We start from the raw sequence: 19,420 nt of genomic DNA on the forward strand, positions 1-19,420 counted from the left end.
TTTTTCTTTTGTATTATCGTTGGCTGGAAATATATTATTTTGATTCTATAATAGTTTGGTAAAATAACGTGTTGGTGTTGCGTATCTCGCGCTCTCTCTCTCTACCAAAAAATCACCCCTCACCTCTCCGCGGTACCGAGCTACCGAGCATATTCCCAAGGTATAGCGCATTAACGATTTCGAGGCGTGTTGATCACGCCAGGCGCCCAACAAAACTTCGCGATATTGTTTTTAGATCCAAGGTACATCGTGGACGCCAAATTATTGTGCACGCGGGAAGTTCTCGGTCATTTTCTCCGAGTGGTCGAGGTGCGGGAAAAATCCACGTCACGGCATGTATAACACATGTCATTCGGATTACAATATTGCCGCAATGTTTGGGGCACTCAATTACGATAGGTAGGCTCTTGCCGTAGAAAGAGAGGAATACTCGTCTTACTATATCCCTCTCTTTCACCGGCTCGGGGAAACTGTTTCTGCCACCAGGCTGCCTCCATACTGTATATGCTCTAAGGGTGTATGTCACCTGTTTGGGGACAGGGGTTTCCCGGTGCTACCTTCTGACTGCGAACTCGGAGTAAACAGAGTCACCTTCCTACTTCTAATCTTGGGTTGATGACCCAAACACAACGCCGATCCTGCAGACCAGGGACAGCCTTGGCCGCCGGTCGGATTTTTTTACACAAGGTGAAATATCGAATAAACAAACCGGGTGGGACAGAGAAACAGACTCGTTGTACAAATAGCTGATAATCAACCGAAGTAAGTTTTAATTGAAATAAACCATTACAGTGCTGCGCTATGCTCTCAAACAATCTAAATTCTATAAACTAGCCGTGAAAATGAATATAAAATAAAATAATATTGCAAGAATTTCTAGGTTTTGCTTCTGGTTACTTTACGGCTCAAAGTTTCTATTCTAAGCTCTCATGAAATAATTCCTATCGCTCTGGACATCCCGTGCTATCGTGGATTCTACTTAACTCATATATCTCTAAGTCGGATCTAAGTGCTTCGCTTGAAGTTCCGCATCACAATTTACTGAAGCTAACTTCGATAGTGCCTTCCAGACGAGAAACACTTCGCTATCAAAACCTGGGTGAGACAGTTTGGCGCTTTGCCGGACAACTGCCCTTTTTTTCAAAAATCTAGACTCAATGATGACAGTACGGCGCTATGGCGGTCAACTGCTGACGATGTTCTCCGCGGTTCTCCTATTTATACTCGTCTCGATTTCCTGAACCGCTACATCTTCGTCGTCTCCTCCTTATCCATGACCTTTCCCGAGGATCTTCGAGTCAGTGTTGTCAACGAGGCGTCGGTCACCGTCTGTTGTTGTTGTGATTTTTTTGTATGTGTGGGCATTGCTGATGTCGATGGTGACCTCAATCAGCTGTCCGTTACAATATATATGTCGGAGAAGAATAAAGAGGATGCATCATCAAGTGAATTCGAAACTTGAACTTTGAATGAGTCCACCGTATCAAGCGTTAAGCGTTATTCAACATGCTTTGAATATAGAACAAACAAATGGTTTGTTTATAACAATGCTTGGATGAAATCCAAAGTCACGGAAAAGCAAGCGAATTGACCGGACGTGTTGGGATCATCGCGCTTTTTACAATGAGCAATCCACGAAATGGAAATCCTACATCCTCTCCGCCTTTCCGAGGCTTCACCCCGACATACATATATATATATATATATATATATATATATATATATATATATATATATATATATATATATATATATATATATATATATATATATATATATATATATATATAATAATAAAACCAAAACTCGATGAACGTTATTTTTCGAAACTTAGGAGCCCCCTTAAGATGTGCCTTGCACCAAATATTTGTAATGTAGCACGCCCTTAAATTTTTTCTGTTAATTCAGCTTTGCACGGTGGCAAACTTTTTGCATCGACGTTTTTATTCCAATTTTAAACGGATCATTGATATCTGCATTCGTACGTTCTCGAAAATATTTGGAATTGTACTTTGTTGACTGACAATGAGTGTAACCTTTTCAAGCCGTACAGTTGACAAGTCAAGTGTTCCATTTTTTTAAAGACGTTACTCCTGTTATTTTCGTTGGAAAATGGACAGGTGCGCAGAAGGATGAGTTCGCAGTCTTCTGATGATTACAAAATTACTTTATTAGGAACAACGCATGTTACAGACATCTTACAACAGTCATTGCACACATAGAGACTCAAGAAAACTCCCAACAGCAGAGACTAGACATCTAGTTACAAATATAATCTGTTCATCAGTCTACTAGGTAGCGTCAGTAGCCGATTACTTAACTGTATTTGAACAATTTTTGCTTATTGGGCCGATACCGGCGAAGGCGTTGTGAAAATCAATACTTTGCTGAATCAATTGCAGAGATCAATATTCCTCTTCTGTTTTGCTGTTTTCATACGACAATTTGATGTTGCATAAATAACACCTTCTGAGAAAGCTTATACGAATCCGTTACGGACACCATTTTCTTTACTCCGCGTGTGCTTGTACCACTTAGCAATGTAGTATAAAAATCGGTTGAGGTCTTCTAATGACATAAAGATCGATCTCGGGGATCTAAACATACAATTGAGGAAGGAGAGCGTGTACAGGCTGATAGTAGAAAGATACAGTTTTCATGACCAAACAAATAAAAATTGGAGCCGCCTGGTAAATTTCGCAGCGGTTAGAAATATGGTTGTATGTAGAACCATGTTTGACCACAAAATAATCCGCAAAGGTACATGGACATTCGCCGACATAGTGACCTGCAACCAGATCGACCACGTTCTGATAGACGTCCATCATGCTTCCGAAGTTCTGGACGTCATGGCGTATCGAGGTGCCAACGTCGACTCGGACCTCTTCTTAGTGCAGGTTAAAATTAGGACAAGGCTTTCCAAGCCCGTCAATGTCTCCAAACTCACAAGTTGAGTTTCCAGCAAAGTGTTTCAAACTTTGAAATATAGAATTAAATTTGAACTCTGGCAAATCTAGCTATCTTGTTATATTTAAGTTGACATGCCGAGAGTTTGCTATACAATGTCACCAGTAACACTGTCTAAAGCTACAATTTTATCATCAGAAAGTTCGAAGGAGAAAAGCATATTCATTGCCGAAGTGGATATTTTTACAACGCTTAATGCGCTGGGACTGTTGTACAATTCAACACACCAGAGTCGTACTCAAAGTTGAGTGCTGCGATGGAAAAGAATCCAACTACCGAATTTTAACTAAAGCAATTTTTTTAATCATCCCAATTATGATATGAATTGAAGTAACGCAACAGAATTAAAAAAGCTTAGATTACAGTTTATTTGCATACACTATATGTTTTGACTGAAAAATGTTATGCACTACGTAATATTAAACTATAGCGCATAACAGCCGTGCTTCCTCGGAAGCGTAATGAAGATTTGTTTTTAATGTTCTAGATAAGGTATCTTGATCTTCAAAAGACTGCTGTGCCAGGTATTTATATACTGAACATGATTCAGACCTGCAGCTTATTCGCTTGCTGGTTCGAACAAAGCCTGGAAATTCGAAAGGCACAAAATGAATCCAGCAAGGGCTCCAAGAAAGCACTGAGTTGAAAATTTACAAAATTGTATGAAGCGAATACTGCAAGACAGCTTTGAGAGAGTCCAGAATGTGTGCGGCAATAGCTCAAAAATGGTGTGATGTGGGAAGACTACAACCCTGAAGGTGATACTCTGCACATATGGAAATGCGACGAAAATGATATGCAGTGAGTGTACAGATCTTCGTAATCATTCTGAATGATAGGTATACATAGCGGAACATACTGAATAACTTGCACATGATTTTCTGAATCTCATTTTCTCAAGTTACAACTCATACGAGATATTGAAAAGCAATTTTCGAAATAATCGTTTCTTATTTTACAGGACCTCTGACGCTGATGGTTGATTGATGCGTTGGGTACACGCTTGATTTTAAAAGGGTTATCAGCTTGACAGTACACGAAGCGACGCATGTAGCATTGTTTACTATAATTATTCGACTGATCATTAAAAGGTTCATTTTTGTATTTAAACCAGCTCAGCACCTTCTAGATCGGTTTAAAAAAAATTATAAAAAATCAGTTAAAATCAGTTAAAAAGTATAAATTCATTTTGAGTTTCGAATTTGGGCAGGAATCGCTAATAATCACTGACGATGAAAAATCTGTGAAAAATGAACTATTACATCAGCTATTTGAACAGTATTTTCATTGTATGGGGAAATGAGAAAAATATCATAGCTTTGTACGTTGACACTCCTGAAACAATCAAAACTTTGGTAGAAAAATTCTTTGAACATTGAAGATAAAAAAAAGACGAATCATTTATAATTTAATTACAAATCTAGCAGTCATGATTCCCAATTTGTACTCATTATTCATTACTTGAAGTTGACGATCCATCATCGCCGCCGAGTGTTCATGTTTATCTCCAATATTCGAAGAATTTTTCTAATTTTTTTTTTTTGGAGCCGATCTAGAGATCTTTCTCAGATAAACTTTCGAAGGACTATTCTAATGATATATGATATTTTTGTTGAACTGTCTTTGAAAACATTTTTTGCAAATTTTTGTAACTAACAGTAAGTGGAATCAAAAAATTTACAATTAATTATTCTTATTATCATATAAATGTGTACTTCTGTTGTATTTCAAAATATTGATAGATCTATTTGGTAATCCTATTCTTTTCAAAGATCATTACTACCTTATTATGTCGAATAATGACATATCTCTTTGTAAGCAAATATTACTATGTGTTCACAACAACCTTGTGAAGTCAACTAGTCGGTCGCGCGCCTTACAACTCACGCACCGCAACAAGCGTTTCACGCTTTCTAGTCGCGCGACACAGAAGAAAGTATTGCGTCACACGCGCCGCTCACGCCACCCACGCAGCCGAGCGCGTCGCGCAATCAACCAACGTGGTTTCCCGCCGCTGAAGACCAACCGAGGCTGCGATAAGAGACCACCGATCTCACCAATCGGCAGGACACTTCGGTCTCGTCGAAACTGACCAAACGAACGAACTACATTGCTACGCTACGCTACGCTTCACCACGCCACGCTACGATACGATCACAGCGCAGCACGCAGGCTTGACAACTGCATGACTAGTCCAGTAGAATTAGGAAAAAGGGTGGTTGTGATTGGTGGGAAGCCAATTTTTTGTGGAATGGGTTCCTTTTACATATAGAAACATATTCTGAAGTTGCGCCATCTCAAGCTTTTCCGCACAATTATTTAGAGACGTTTATATATTCCAATTTCGGGATTTTCTCCTTTTTTAGACCATTTTTCCTCTATTACTCGTAAAATATCGACCCTACGAGAAAAATGTATAGAAGCAAACTTGTTCAAAATCAAATTTTACACACAGATACGTTGTTTAAAAAAATAAAAAAAAATTTTTTCATCGCCAAATTAACGATTTTCGATGATTTCTTTATCGAAAAAAGTACTTTTTTCACACGTATTTTGCAAACAATTGAAATCGAACAATCTTTCTCTGGAGGGTCAGAAAGAGTACATCAAACCTTCATGAAAAAGCATGCGCAGCCCGATCGCTGTGCGCTCGATAGTTTTTTCCGAATATCATTGTTAATTAAGCCCGATTCGAGAGTTGCGTTATCGTAATTGTTAACGTGAGCCAAAATGAGGCCTTCTGAGTTGCTGCCGATTTTTTTACAGATACCTGGGACCTCCCCCTAACATGTCCAACAAGTTTTACCATCCTATTGCAATTATTATGAACTAGGGAATTTTCCGAAAAATGACTCAAATTTGACCCTTAGCAACAAATGCTAATAAGTTCGTCAATTATTGTCGGAATCGAATTCGGGAAAGTGGAACAGTTAGAGCAAAAGAAGACGCAACTTTTGAAACAAGACTCATGGTAATCGGACAGTTTGTTTGTTAACTAGAACACTTCAAAGTCGAAGTGACTTTGTTAATTAACAAATTACGATTTCGACATTTTACGAACGCTATTGTCTTCTTTAATATCAGTACTTGATATGCCAAACAATGTTTTTCAAGCTTCTAACTGATTTCATATCGAAAATCAAGTGAACAACTTAGCTTGTTGAGGCGAAAAGTGCGCGGCAGACCGTCGGGCGCCGTGGTGGGGGGAGAGACTCGCCGCAGCCGGCAGGCGCAAAAATCGAATTCACTGTTTCAATAACGTGCGCGCGTTTTTTTTCGACAATATCTCGGGTTCTAATTGACGTATTTTGATGATTTTTTTTTTAAATCGATATGCCGAGTCGTGAGTAACACGAATATCGAATCACATTCAACAAATTCTTTTATTTAAACACTCAAAATCGGACGGAAGTATAAATCTCGATTTTTTTCGTTGCTAATCATTAGTTTATTCATGAAAATTTAGATTTACGTTCATTATTACGAAATAATGAATAATATTGTATTTGATTAATTAATAATAATTCACTTATTATAATACAGATTTTTGCAACATATTACAAACTCAACAATAATATTATTAAATTTTTTAAATTTGGGAGTATTTTGTTCATTTTATCATAATGATGAATAATAAAGTGAACGAATACTCAGCATGGAAATCTAAATTTTCATGAATAAACTAATGATTAGCAACGAAAAAAATCGAGATTTATACTTCCGTCCGATTTTGAGTGTTTAAATAAAAGAATTTGTTGAATGTGATTCGATATTCGTGTTACTCACGACTCGGCATATCGATTTAAAAAAAAAAATCATCAAAATACGTCAATTAGAACCCGAGATATTGTCGAAAAAAAACGCGCGCACGTTATTGAAACAGTGAATTCGATTTTTGCGCCTGCCGGCTGCGGCGAGTCTCTCCCCCCACCACGGCGCCCGACGGTCTGCCGCGCACTTTTTGCCTCAACAAGCTAAGTTGTTCACTTGATTTTCGATATGAAATCAGTTAGAAGCTTGAAAAACATTGTTTGGCATATCAAGTACTGATATTAAAGAAGACAATAGCGTTCGTAAAATGTCGAAATCGTAATTTGTTAATTAACAAAGTCACTTCGACTTTGAAGTGTTCTAGTTAACAAACAAACTGTCCGATTACCATGAGTCTTGTTTCAAAAGTTGCGTCTTCTTTTGCTCTAACTGTTCCACTTTCCCGAATTCGATTCCGACAATAATTGACGAACTTATTAGCATTTGTTGCTAAGGGTCAAATTTGAGTCATTTTTCGGAAAATTCCCTAGTTCATAATAATTGCAATAGGATGGTAAAACTTGTTGGACATGTTAGGGGGAGGTCCCAGGTATCTGTAAAAAAATCGGCAGCAACTCAGAAGGCCTCATTTTGGCTCACGTTAACAATTACGATAACGCAACTCTCGAATCGGGCTTAATTAACAATGATATTCGGAAAAAACTATCGAGCGCACAGCGATCGGGCTGCGCATGCTTTTTCATGAAGGTTTGATGTACTCTTTCTGACCCTCCAGAGAAAGATTGTTCGATTTCAATTGTTTGCAAAATACGTGTGAAAAAAGTACTTTTTTCGATAAAGAAATCATCGAAAATCGTTAATTTGGCGATGAAAAAATTTTTTTTTATTTTTTTAAACAACGTATCTGTGTGTAAAATTTGATTTTGAACAAGTTTGCTTCTATACATTTTTCTCGTAGGGTCGATATTTTACGAGTAATAGAGGAAAAATGGTCTAAAAAAGGAGAAAATCCCGAAATTGGAATATATAAACGTCTCTAAATAATTGTGCGGAAAAGCTTGAGATGGCGCAACTTCAGAATATGTTTCTATATGTAAAAGGAACCCATTCCACAAAAAATTGGCTTCCCACCAATCACAACCACCCTTTTTCCTAATTCTACTGGACTAGACGGACTGTGTTCAACTGGCAACAGCCAGCCCAACCAGAGGGACAAGTTCACACAACCCACCAGCTCCGTGAGTGCTTCACCGTGTGGACCTCCCATCAAGGCCTCTGACTAGGTCACCAGCGATCCTGCTTTCACTGTGGGACGTCAGAAGAGCGAGAGTAACGTCTCCAAGTTACTACCGCAGCATCCCGGCAGCGGTCTCTCCCTTTGCAGAGTCTCAACCCACCTACGTGTCAACGGCCACTCAGACGACACCGTCTGACAGCGAGTGGGAGTCTCCACAATGAGCGACCGAACCGGAGAATCGCCGCCCTCCAACACCGCCTACCTCTCCGGAAAGCCGATATACGCCGCCACCAAGGACCGCACCAATTCATCGCTGCACTTCATTGCTGCAGCCTCCACCGCGGTGCAACAGGACTAGGACTACTCCTTTCCTCGCGTGGCAACCAATGAATTAAATGCCTTGTATATATGTATTAAAGACTGTAAATAAATAAGGTGTATATACAACGATAAATCAAATAACTCATCTTTGAAACCACAGCGATCTACTCCTTCCACGCGGCTCGGTTGAATAGCTAACAACAAATAGCGAACACTATGAATGATCAACAAGTTTGTTACTGACTTATTCATTTGAATTGATCATGCTGTTACATGCGTTGATTAGATGTGAAATAATTTTAGTAGAAATTTGGGACCCTGAAGGCACCATAAATGATTTTGTCTATATGTACGCTCCTGGCCGAGGAAGTTCCTACGTTGACCATAAGGCGACCTTGCGGTCTAGCGGGTGAGAATTTTACTGCTTAAAAAAAATTTTTTTTTTAATGATGAAATGAACAATGTTATTTAAATTTTCTAGGTATGTTTTATTATTTATAAATTTTACAAAATTGGAAATTAAAAAAAAATTTTTCAAAAGAAGAGAAGAAGAACCACGTTTCGCCCATGACCCGTCACCAGATATCCACAGTTCATTTGCCGGATTTCCTCGTTCTTCGTTGAGCTGCATTTCTTCTTCTACCACCTTTTTAAATACAATCTTTGTAACAGCCTCTGCTGCAATTTTTATATTATTTATAATACTGTAATGAGTACTATTACGAAGACCCCGTCCTAGATCCATGAATCCGCAAAAGTTATTTATGCCTTGTTGTTCAGATTTTGATACTAAAACTATAATTTTATTTTTTATCACACGTGATATTTGTACACAGTGCTAAATTTGTAGCGTTCTTATTATCACGAAGTTGGTCGCGTTAACCAAGAGCAAACAACAAGCGCCGCGTGCTGTGACTGTATCTTTTGTATAATAAAGTAAGTCGCGTCTGTATGTGCTTTCCCCGCTCACTTCACTATCTATCCCCGAAATTTCAAAATTCTAATCGTTAGAAGAGTTAAGTTTTGCCTTCTCTGCGAACAGCGCCGGCGCTAGGTATGGGCTAACCGGGCAACCGCCCGGGGCCCTGTTCCCGAGGGGGCCCAAAGACTGAAGAAAATAAGAATTTTTTTCGGAATAAGGTTAACTGCGATAATACATTATCCTGTGTGTGAACATCGAGATGATAGGTGTAAGAAAAAAAATATGAAAAAAAATTACAAAATGAGGTTGAACGATTGGGCCCTTGTAGAAACATTGTACGGCTCACGCTGCTGTACTAGGTTACCGGCGAGCACGGACCGCGCGGGGTGTTGGCTGGACCGACGGCCCCCACCACAATTTGTTCGGCTGCAGCGCATGCGCCAGTTTATAGCTCAAACGTCAAGCTACGTCGTGCGGCGCGGCGTGCCCAGAGACTACTATCAGACCACGCTGCTTGTAACTTGTATGGACTGTGGATTCACTGCTACGCTCTGTCTAGCTGAACCGCTGTATTCGCATATTCCATAGGAACTCTTTCAACAACGTGAACATTTCTTGAAAATTTTCTCGCTACCTATTGTTGTTTCTTATTTTTTATTCTCGATGCTCTTTTGAAATTACTAGTAATTTGCAAACTCTCGGATATCGACGAGACATTTATTCAGAAGCTGCCGACGTTCCGGTCAGGCAGCGGCCGATCACGTTTAGGGCACAATCTTTAATATAGGCATTTCTACGGATATTCATATTACTTAACATTAATTAACCGCGTTCAACTTGACTTACATTGCATAAATTACGATTTGATTGAATTTTTCTGAATTTATTTTTGTAATTGTTGGATTGCACAAGTCATAGTCAATAGTCATTATGAACAAGCCCAAAGACTTATCAGGGTCCCAAAAGCGGAAATTAAAAAAAGCTCGATGTGAAGCGGACAAAAAAAGTGCTGTTTTTTTCAAGGCTATGTTAAGCGGTTGAGGTCTGATAATGAGGGTGGTGAATGTAGCCAAACCACGGATGATTTAGACCCCGCTTGTCCACCTTCCAAGGACGCCGTAGATTCTGATGGAAATTTGGACGCTCAGTCAGTGAATACCGGAGATATGACGATAGCTACAGATAGAAACAACTTGGCAGAAAAAGTTATAGAAAAAGATTCTACAGTATCAAATATTGATTGGCAAGATCCTGCTAAGTGGCCGAATAACATCAGCGACAGTTCACGCGTAGCATTGGTAAAGCTAGGGCCTACAAAAATAGATCGGAATACAATTTTTCCTTTTGATACAGATCGCCGGCGCTTCACCATAGAAAATTGTTATCGAACCCTGAAGAATGGCGAAAAAATGGAGAGATCCTGGTTAATTTATTCAGAGACTAAGGATTCCGTTTATTGTTTTTACTGCAAATTGTTTGGCCTCCGCAACATTCCAACCCAATTGCAATCGACCGGATTTAGATCCTGGCGGCACTTGCAAGACAGTTTGAGCTCGCATGAAAAATCCAAAATGCACATTGAATGCATGACAGACTGGAAAGAACTCAAAGTCCGTTTAAATTGTAGAAAAACTATCGATGATGAGAATCAAAATTTAATCCAAAGAGAGGAAACCTATTGGAAACAAGTACTTGAAAGACTCGTTGAAATAATTAAGCATTTAGCTAAGCGGAATATGGCATTTCGAGGTACTGTCGATCGATTATACGAGCCGAATAACGGTAATTTCTTGAGCCAAGTTGAACTGATGGCGAAATTCGATCCTATTTTAAGCGAACATGTACGTCGAGTTCAAAGTGGAGACCTCCAGCGCGTTCACTATTTGGGAAAGGAAACTCAGAACGAATTCATTGACATACTGGGTAATGCAATTTTCAAAGAAATTAGCAGGCGAGTGGTAGCCGCGAAATATTACTCCATAATTTTAGACTGCACCTCCGATATTAGTCATGAAGAACAAATGACTGCCGTTGTTCGATTTGTCACTGTATCTAAAAACACCGTGGAAATTTGCGAGCATTTCATTGGCTTCGTTGTTGTAGACGATACAACTGGTAAGGGATTGTATGAAACGTTGTTAGATATCTTGAAATCAAACAATCTTGAATTGAATAACTGTCGGGGTCAAGGGTATGACAATGGCAGTAATATGAAAGGTAAAAATAGTGGTGTTCAGGCCAGAATTTTGAAGGATAATAAAAGAGCGTTTTTCGTTTCCTGCAGTTGTCACAACCTCAACCTAGTAGTTTCAGATGCCGGACATTCGTCCGTCACAGCTGAACTATTCTTTGGTGTTCTTCAAAGGCTATTCGCAGTCTTCGCTGCTTCAACCCAGAGGTGGCAAATATTGAAGGAGCACGTTAATATCAGTGTGAAATCATTGCCTGAAACTCGCTGGGAAGGGAAAATGAATGCTGTAAAAGCTGTGAGGTTCCAAATAGCAGAAATCAGAGATGCGTTGCAGGAACTTTGTCGAATGTCGCAAGGTAAAGATGCAAAGCTGAGATCGGAACTAAGAGGCCTATGTTTCGAAATTGAGTCATCGTCTTTTCTGATTAGATTGGTAGTATGGTATGATGTACTGCAAGTGATCAACAAAATCAGTAAAGCTTTACAATGTCCGAAAGTTGATTTGCATACTGCGATGAACATGATTGATGGTGCTCTTCTTCAATTACAAACCTTTCGAGAATCCGGTTTCGAAACTTGCATAGCCACCGCTAAAAAAATGGCTGAGAAGTTAGATATTTCACAAACTTTACCCGAATCACGTACCCCATGAACAAGACTATTCTTTGATTATGAGTCTCAGCACGACGAACGACCTAGCGATCCGATGAAAAGGTTAGAAATTGAATTTTTGAACAAATTATGCGATATAGCGATATCAAGCCTACGCGAACGTTTCGAAATGACCCAAAACGTTTGTGAACCATTTAGTATCATCCGAAACTCGGATAACTTTATGAGATTGGACAGAACCCAAATTTTGACTAAGTCCAAGGCTTTAAAAAATTATCTGACTGGTGAAGACGAGAACAGTGACATTGATGGTCGGGAGCTTGCCGAAGAACTGGAATCTTTAAAAGCTTACTTCGTAGCCGCTGGAATGACCGACTTGAGTGCACTCGTTATGATATCGCACATTATTGATAAAGGTCTGGATGAGATATATCCAAATTTCACTGTGACCTTAAGAATTTTCTTAACATTACCAGTAACCTCCGCGTCGGGTGAAAGGACCTTCTTAAAGCTAAAGCTCATCAAAACTTACCTGCGATCCACTATGTGCCAAGATCGACTGAATGGTTTAGCTGCGATGTCAATTGAGCATGGAATTTACAACGAGTTGAATTTCAGCGATATTAAAGCATCTTTTGCGAACAAAAAATCTCGCAAAGTCCCACTTTAAGACTTCAGTGGTCCAAAAATTTCTGATAAGGGGCCCGATTTTCAAGGCTCGCCCGGGACCAGCCGTGGGCTAGCGCCAGCACTGTCTGCGAAGTAAGTACGAGAAGGAGCTCCCAAGAGTATCGATCAGCCGCTTAGCGTTATCGACAATAATTGGCAAAACGTTCTTCGCGTTCCGTGTGATCCACGTTCCCACTTTTTTCAAAAAACTTTTAATAAAGCTATAATTATCCAGCAAGTGCTTTTTCGCTCCTGAAACCTGCTCAATTCTACAATTATCACAAGTGTGTACGTTTTCTCAGAACCGGCGAATTAAATAAATTTTAAGTATGATTCCGCGCTTATCGAAGAGCGCGTGCGATCACTTGTCCTCCAACTGCAACCATTATCATTGCAAACACAAGTCAGCGGTTGATTTCAACCGCCTTATCAATAAAAGGAGAAGATGGAAGTAAAGTTTCTTTACACTTACACTTCACTAAAAGCTTAAATTCTAATCGATGTTGCCCATTTTCACTACAACTTACGTCACCATTACATTTTTCACATTTTAATAACTGTTGCAACGTAAAAAAAACCGCTGGGAATTGAATAATACAATAACTCATACTAGGTTCGACATTTAATTCTAATTCATCACTATTTTTTAGTTTATTTGCAGAGGTACTAGTATATTCTGTTGCATTTTCGCTTGTATATTTATTACCTTTGAACGATCTTTTTTTGCTTTGAAGCTTGGTCTTCTACTAGTACCGCTACCTTGCTTACGATCCATTTTTTTAAATATATTTTTTTAACAATAATAATTTTACTCGATGTTATTCCGTCTGTAGACCGAGTTATACTAACCGATTTAACTCTCAAAACTAAAATATTTTCACTACAACTCAGGTAGACAACTCAGGTAGCAGCTGCTTTTCTACGAACAATAGAACTATTCACTGAACGGACCGACCCTTCTACTTACTTTGGCGCCGACCTTCAATGGGCTGTAAAACTTGAAATACTGTGAATATCATTACCAAATTTTCACAGTATATTCTTAAGATATTATACTTTCAAAATATTGAAAAAAAATCGATTTTTTGAAAATTCTAGACCGCAAGGGCCCCATAAGTCAACTCTGCCGTCAACTATAAAGATGACGGCCACGGTGGTTCAACGCAGTCGGTAAAAACTTATGTTTTCTAACGTTACCTAACTCGGTCGTTTATATTGGGTTCGCGGACGCAGAGCGAACTTCTGTTCTTGTATCCTACGTAAGATGAAATGTTAACACTGACGAGAAATTCAGGGACGAAAGAAATCTAGTTCAGGGTCCTAAAATTTAGGTAATTTGTGGAATTTATTCCAGAAATAAAAGACTGAACACAACTATTCAAATTTGCAGTTGTGTTTCCAATTGTCCAGACAAATAGATTTTAAACTATTCATATGGCTGTCCGACCAAATAAAAAAGTAATAACTCCGCCTACTGATCTATCCGTTTCATACGATGAGCCTCTCTTTTTGTCCCATGATTTGAAATATGTTTGTAAAGCGCACCCTTGCTGCTTTTACGTTACATCGTAATCCCGTAGAAATGAGCGAACGATTTCTTTTCGAATTATAGATTATTCGTACGGTTGTCTGGACGAATAACGAAAGATTATTCATCTAACTGTCCGGACGAATCCATGTTTACCTATTCGTACGGCTGTCTGGACGATTTACAAAAAATTATTATTCCGACTGTCCAGACTACTAGACACTTCGTTATACCTACCATAGATCTATCGAGAGCTTCGCTTGCTCCTTGTAACTGTGAAAATATGCTTAGTGGATTTTCCGAAGAACAGGATGGAATTTTAGCAGCTAACATTTCATTAATTTCGTGCTATTTTCTTCTATTCTGTGCGACATGCGAAATCAAACCTTTGTTTCCGACGATTCACTTCTTTTGGCACTGTTACGGACACTTTTTCAGGGTTGCTCTTCGTTGTATTCTTACATAAGGCCAAAAACCATACTCTATAATTTTTATCTTCCTAATTCTAACGAAAAATTCGTAAATTCGCCTTCGATTTTACGCCAACGCATGTATATATAGGCTATATTTCTGGAACTCGTATACCATCGTGACGTCATTGCCGATTCGGCCAACATCGGGTTGTATTGTTACTTGCGTTAGAGTGTAAACCATCATTTGGAAATATGCGTTCGTGCGAAATTAAGACTACTCATTGTATAAGAGCAAACGTTGGTATAATGATCGCCTATGAGTTACCAGGTTACGCGTCTTCCAGTCAGTCTGTTGAGGCTCAAGTGACCTCGAATGACAGCCCGACTGATTTTTTTGTTAAATGTATGTATAACGGATTGAACCATCTGACAAGTTTGCATAAATACGAAAATAAGTTCCATAACTTTTTTTCTGGTTTTACGCTAGCCAAACTAAATTCCGATGTTCAGACATCAGCCCGACTGCCCTTCAACTAAATTTGATGACCACCTTCATTGGTACAATAAATAGTATTCTTGTAAAAAAAAATTCAAATCATCGTTGACTGAGGACATATACTTCAGTCAACGAAATCATTAGCGTTTTTCTCACTTTTTCCAACGCCACCCCACGCTGAATCCATCAGAACAGAATTACAAAACTATTAGATTTTTTATGAGCATCATCCCTGATGCACTGCTGATGCAGCACTGATTCCCCAATTGGTGCCGTATGTATTCGTAACAAAAAAAACAAAAGTTTTGAAATACGGTATTTACTAGCCTGTAAAGTGACCCGTTTCAGAGTTTCGTATGTGTGACTCTTGTCCTGGCGCTTTTTTCGAAATTATTGACAATTATTATCCCGAAATCCCTACTTTTGGGTTCTGCCTAGGGTTTGGAGAGCCTTTTCTAATGAGCATTAAATATGCCACGCTTTGACACATAGAATTTGAATTATCACTGGATGATGAAAGTTTCTAGTGATCGGATAGGTGTCGTTTTAAACAGGCTAGATTTTTTAGAACAGGCAGCTGATCTATATAAAGGGTAAAAAAGTCTTATGTATGTTTGTACATTTTAATGTTTATATAATTCTAATTCTTAAGTCAACACATTGAACTGTCTTGTAATATCATTTGGCGCTGAATCAACAATAAAATTATTCGAAGTTATTGAATCCTTGATTTTTCCACACCATCGCCAAGCCAGAGAACCTGAAGACCACGAACCAATGTTAACAATGATTTGGCACCCACGATCATTTCAGATTAGATAGTCATATCGTACCTAATTTAGGTGGGCACCGGGTGCGTTATAGCACCAATTTCTAATCAAACTTTACTAATACCCGGTCTATTCGTTACGCCTCGGTTTACTCATTGTCAGTATTCTGGAGACAAGATGGGTAGTTTAAGGAAAAAGAGAGACACTCGGCAAGACTTGCTAAATTAACAAAATAAAACAACAATCATATATTCTGCACATCAGCGATACAAAAGAGAAATAATTAAATGAAAAATTTTTCGTAACGATACGGCAGTCCAAAAAAAAAATCAAAAACAAAATATATTTCGCTTTTCGCAAATTAACAAAGTCGAATGCCGTAATCGAAATTATGAATTATCGTAATTATTCGAATACTAGCTTAGTGAGCGTTACCGTTCTCAAAACAAAATCAAAATCTAATTTGTCGTAATTAGAGGCAGCAAACGGCATGAAATTCTAAAATCGAGGTAATTGGGGTCCTAAACGCGCGATTACCCAACACAACTTTTCCAAAATGCGTCCTACTCAACACAAATTTAACAAATGTCGTCCTACTAAATACAACGTTCACGAAACCTGTGTAATCGTAATTCCTTAACTCTACTAAACCGTTCGTAATCGGAATCGTATTCCATCAAACACAGCGTAATCATTATCATAAGTTTTATTGAACCTGTGGATATAAAAGAGGGAGTGTGGTTATATGCAATTAATATTAAAGTAGTTTATTAGAGTATAATGTCTATTTACATAATGAACAGTGTGGCATGTCCTGTTAACAAGGAGTCCAGGAGTAGAGAGTGCTAGATTGTGTCCTAGCGCGTACGGTCCCGCGCGAGCTCGTCTCGCTAGACAAAACTATCGCTGGCCAATAGATGGCTCGTCAAGTTTCATTCCGGCCATTAATCAAGATTATGAATTTGTCTATATATTACAACAGAACCGAACGTAATCCAAATCGTAATCGTAATCGTAAATCTGTAAAACAAATTTTAAAATAAATAATTCTTCCACACTCGCGACTTTTTTTTTTGCTGGTGAAACAATATATATATATATATATATATTTATTTTATTTAGAGGGGTTTACTTTCGGAGTTGGCTAGGGTAAGGGTAGTCGAGGAAATAAAGCACTAAAAACGGCCCAACTGTCGATTTTTTGAGCAGTAAGACGGATTTTAATGCGGTTTTTTGCATTCGATTCGTAAGAGCACCTACAAACTTTGTGAATTAAATTGATTAATTAATTTTTTGAAAATGCATTATGGCATTAATAATATGCATTTTGCAAGTGCACTTCCAAGAGACACTAAATAAAAAATTTGCAACTCGGTAAATATTAATGGAAATGAGTCCAGTTTTGCTACCCGCGGGTTTTTGGGGTCGCTGAACACGAATATCACCACGGCAACCGTCTCCGAGGTACCTGGTGCCCAGGGTGGACAGTATCAACGTCTTCTCCTAGAGTTTTGGCGAAAATTGTGATCGAATTTGTCGAAACTCGTTGCTTGGGGGTTTTTGGGGTCACTGAATACGAATATCGATACGGCAACCATCTCCGAGGTACGTGGTGCCCAGGGTGAACGTTTCAACGTCTTTTTCTGGAATTATCTTGAGTATTATCATTTTTACCTCAATTAAAGTATATTGTTCTCAATTATTAATTGAAATATTATAAGAATTGTGTAGATTGTGGTGACAAGAAGTATAGACTTTGTCTTCTGCAGTTAATTTTTTTTTTTTTTTAAACTTAGGAAAAATAATACCTACTATAGATGCATTCACGCAGCATCTAAAAAGAGTATATTTACAAGTGCAGAATTGGTTGCACGGAGAATATTTAAATCCGACAGAGTGGGGCTGGGAAATCGTTGAAAATTGTTTAATCCCAATTAAGATGACACAGTCTCCTGGTCCACCTAGTATTATAAATTTAATTTTTTGCAGTTGCAAAAAAGATTGCGGCAATTCGTGTGGATGCAGAAAGCACGGATTAGTCTGCAATCTTGCATGCAAAAATTGTGCAGGTGGCAACTGTACGAATATTGAAAATTATTCGGAAAAATCATCAACAGCTGAAACTGAATGCACAGAGGAAGAGACCGAAGAAGAGACTGATAACTGAGAGCAGAATACAGTTATAAGTTTTTGATATTTGTTTAAACAATAAAGTATGTAAAAAGATTGAAAATATACTTACTTTATTACATTATTTTTCAAAACATTGTTTCACTTCACACCTTTCTTACCATATTTAAATAAATAATTAAGAATAACATACTGTAATTGAGGTAAAAATGGTAATACTCAAGATAATTGCAGAAAAGGACGTTGATACTGTCCACCCTGGGCACCAGGTACCTCGAAGACGGTTGCCGTATCGATATTCGTATTCAGTGACCCCAAAAACCCCCAAGCAACGAGTTTCGACAAATTCGATCACAATTTTCGCCAAAACTCTAGGAGAAGACGTTGATACTGTCCACCCTGGGCACCAGGTACCTCGGAGACGGTTGCCGTGGCGATATTCGTGTTCAGCGACCCCAAAAACCCCCGAGTAACGAGTTTCGACTCTTTCGGTCACAATTTTCCACAAAACTCTAGGAGAAGACGTTGATAATGTCCACCCTGGGCCCCAGGTACCTCGGAGACGGTTGCCGTGGCGATATTCGTGTTCAGCGACCCCAAAAACCCTCGCGTAGCAAAACTGGACTCATTTCCATTAATATTTACCGAGTTGCAAATTTTTTATTTAGTGTCTCTTGGAAGTGCACTTGCAAAATGCATATTATTAATGCCATAATGCATTTTCAAAAAATTAATTAATCAATTTAGTTCACAAAGTCTGTAGGCGCTCTTACGAAGCGAATGTAAAAAACCACATTAAAATCCGTTTTACTGCTCAAAAAATCGACAGTCCATTGCTTTATTTCCTCGACTAGGGCTTAACTTTACAATGATATAAATATAAATTACATTAACGCTGGGCGTACAATACTTAATCCTCGTTGGGATATTCGCGATTTACCCACGCGACACCCAATCCATGCAGGGTCCACGGCCATGGACTTCCGCCGAACCCTGACTTTCTTTTTACCGCAATAATCGATTGCTCTCGTGACTCTCGTTCCAAACGCTCGCTTATCACTCTCACATCTCACTCTCTCCTCCTCGCTCGTTTCGCGCATATATATATAGCTCCTCCCTCGGTTTCTCGAACCTTCTGGAGACTTCTAGACTATTCTAGCTCTACACATGGCCGCTTCCGCTTCCGGCTCCCTCACGCCGTCTCTCGTACATACGAGTACGTTTCACAACCTTCGTGCGGCAAATTCGGTTTCGATTCAATTTTTCTTTAACACAAAGCATAGTAGTCATCGTAAATTCTTGCGATTTTTCGTAATCGCATTCGTAATTAGAATTGTAAACTAACTTAATCTAACGCTAACTAATCGTAATCACAACGCACCCAAAATTCGTA

General features: G+C 38.8%; 1 protein-coding gene across 1 annotated transcript; it reads left to right on the forward strand.

The window, feature by feature from the left end:
• Window positions 1-3,700: 3,700 nt before the first annotated feature.
• On the forward strand, window positions 3,701-12,691 carry LOC124187847 (zinc finger MYM-type protein 1-like). Its single transcript, XM_046580036.1, has 3 exons — window positions 3,701-3,768; window positions 10,288-12,018; window positions 12,067-12,691. Exons 1-3 carry the CDS (start codon window positions 3,701-3,703, stop codon window positions 12,689-12,691), a joined length of 2,424 nt encoding a protein of 807 aa, XP_046435992.1.
• The last annotated feature ends 6,729 nt before the right edge of the window (window positions 12,692-19,420 follow it).

This window comes from Neodiprion fabricii, chromosome 1 (genome assembly GCF_021155785.1).
Source record: "Neodiprion fabricii isolate iyNeoFabr1 chromosome 1, iyNeoFabr1.1, whole genome shotgun sequence".
Lineage (NCBI taxonomy): Eukaryota > Metazoa > Arthropoda > Insecta > Hymenoptera > Diprionidae > Neodiprion > Neodiprion fabricii.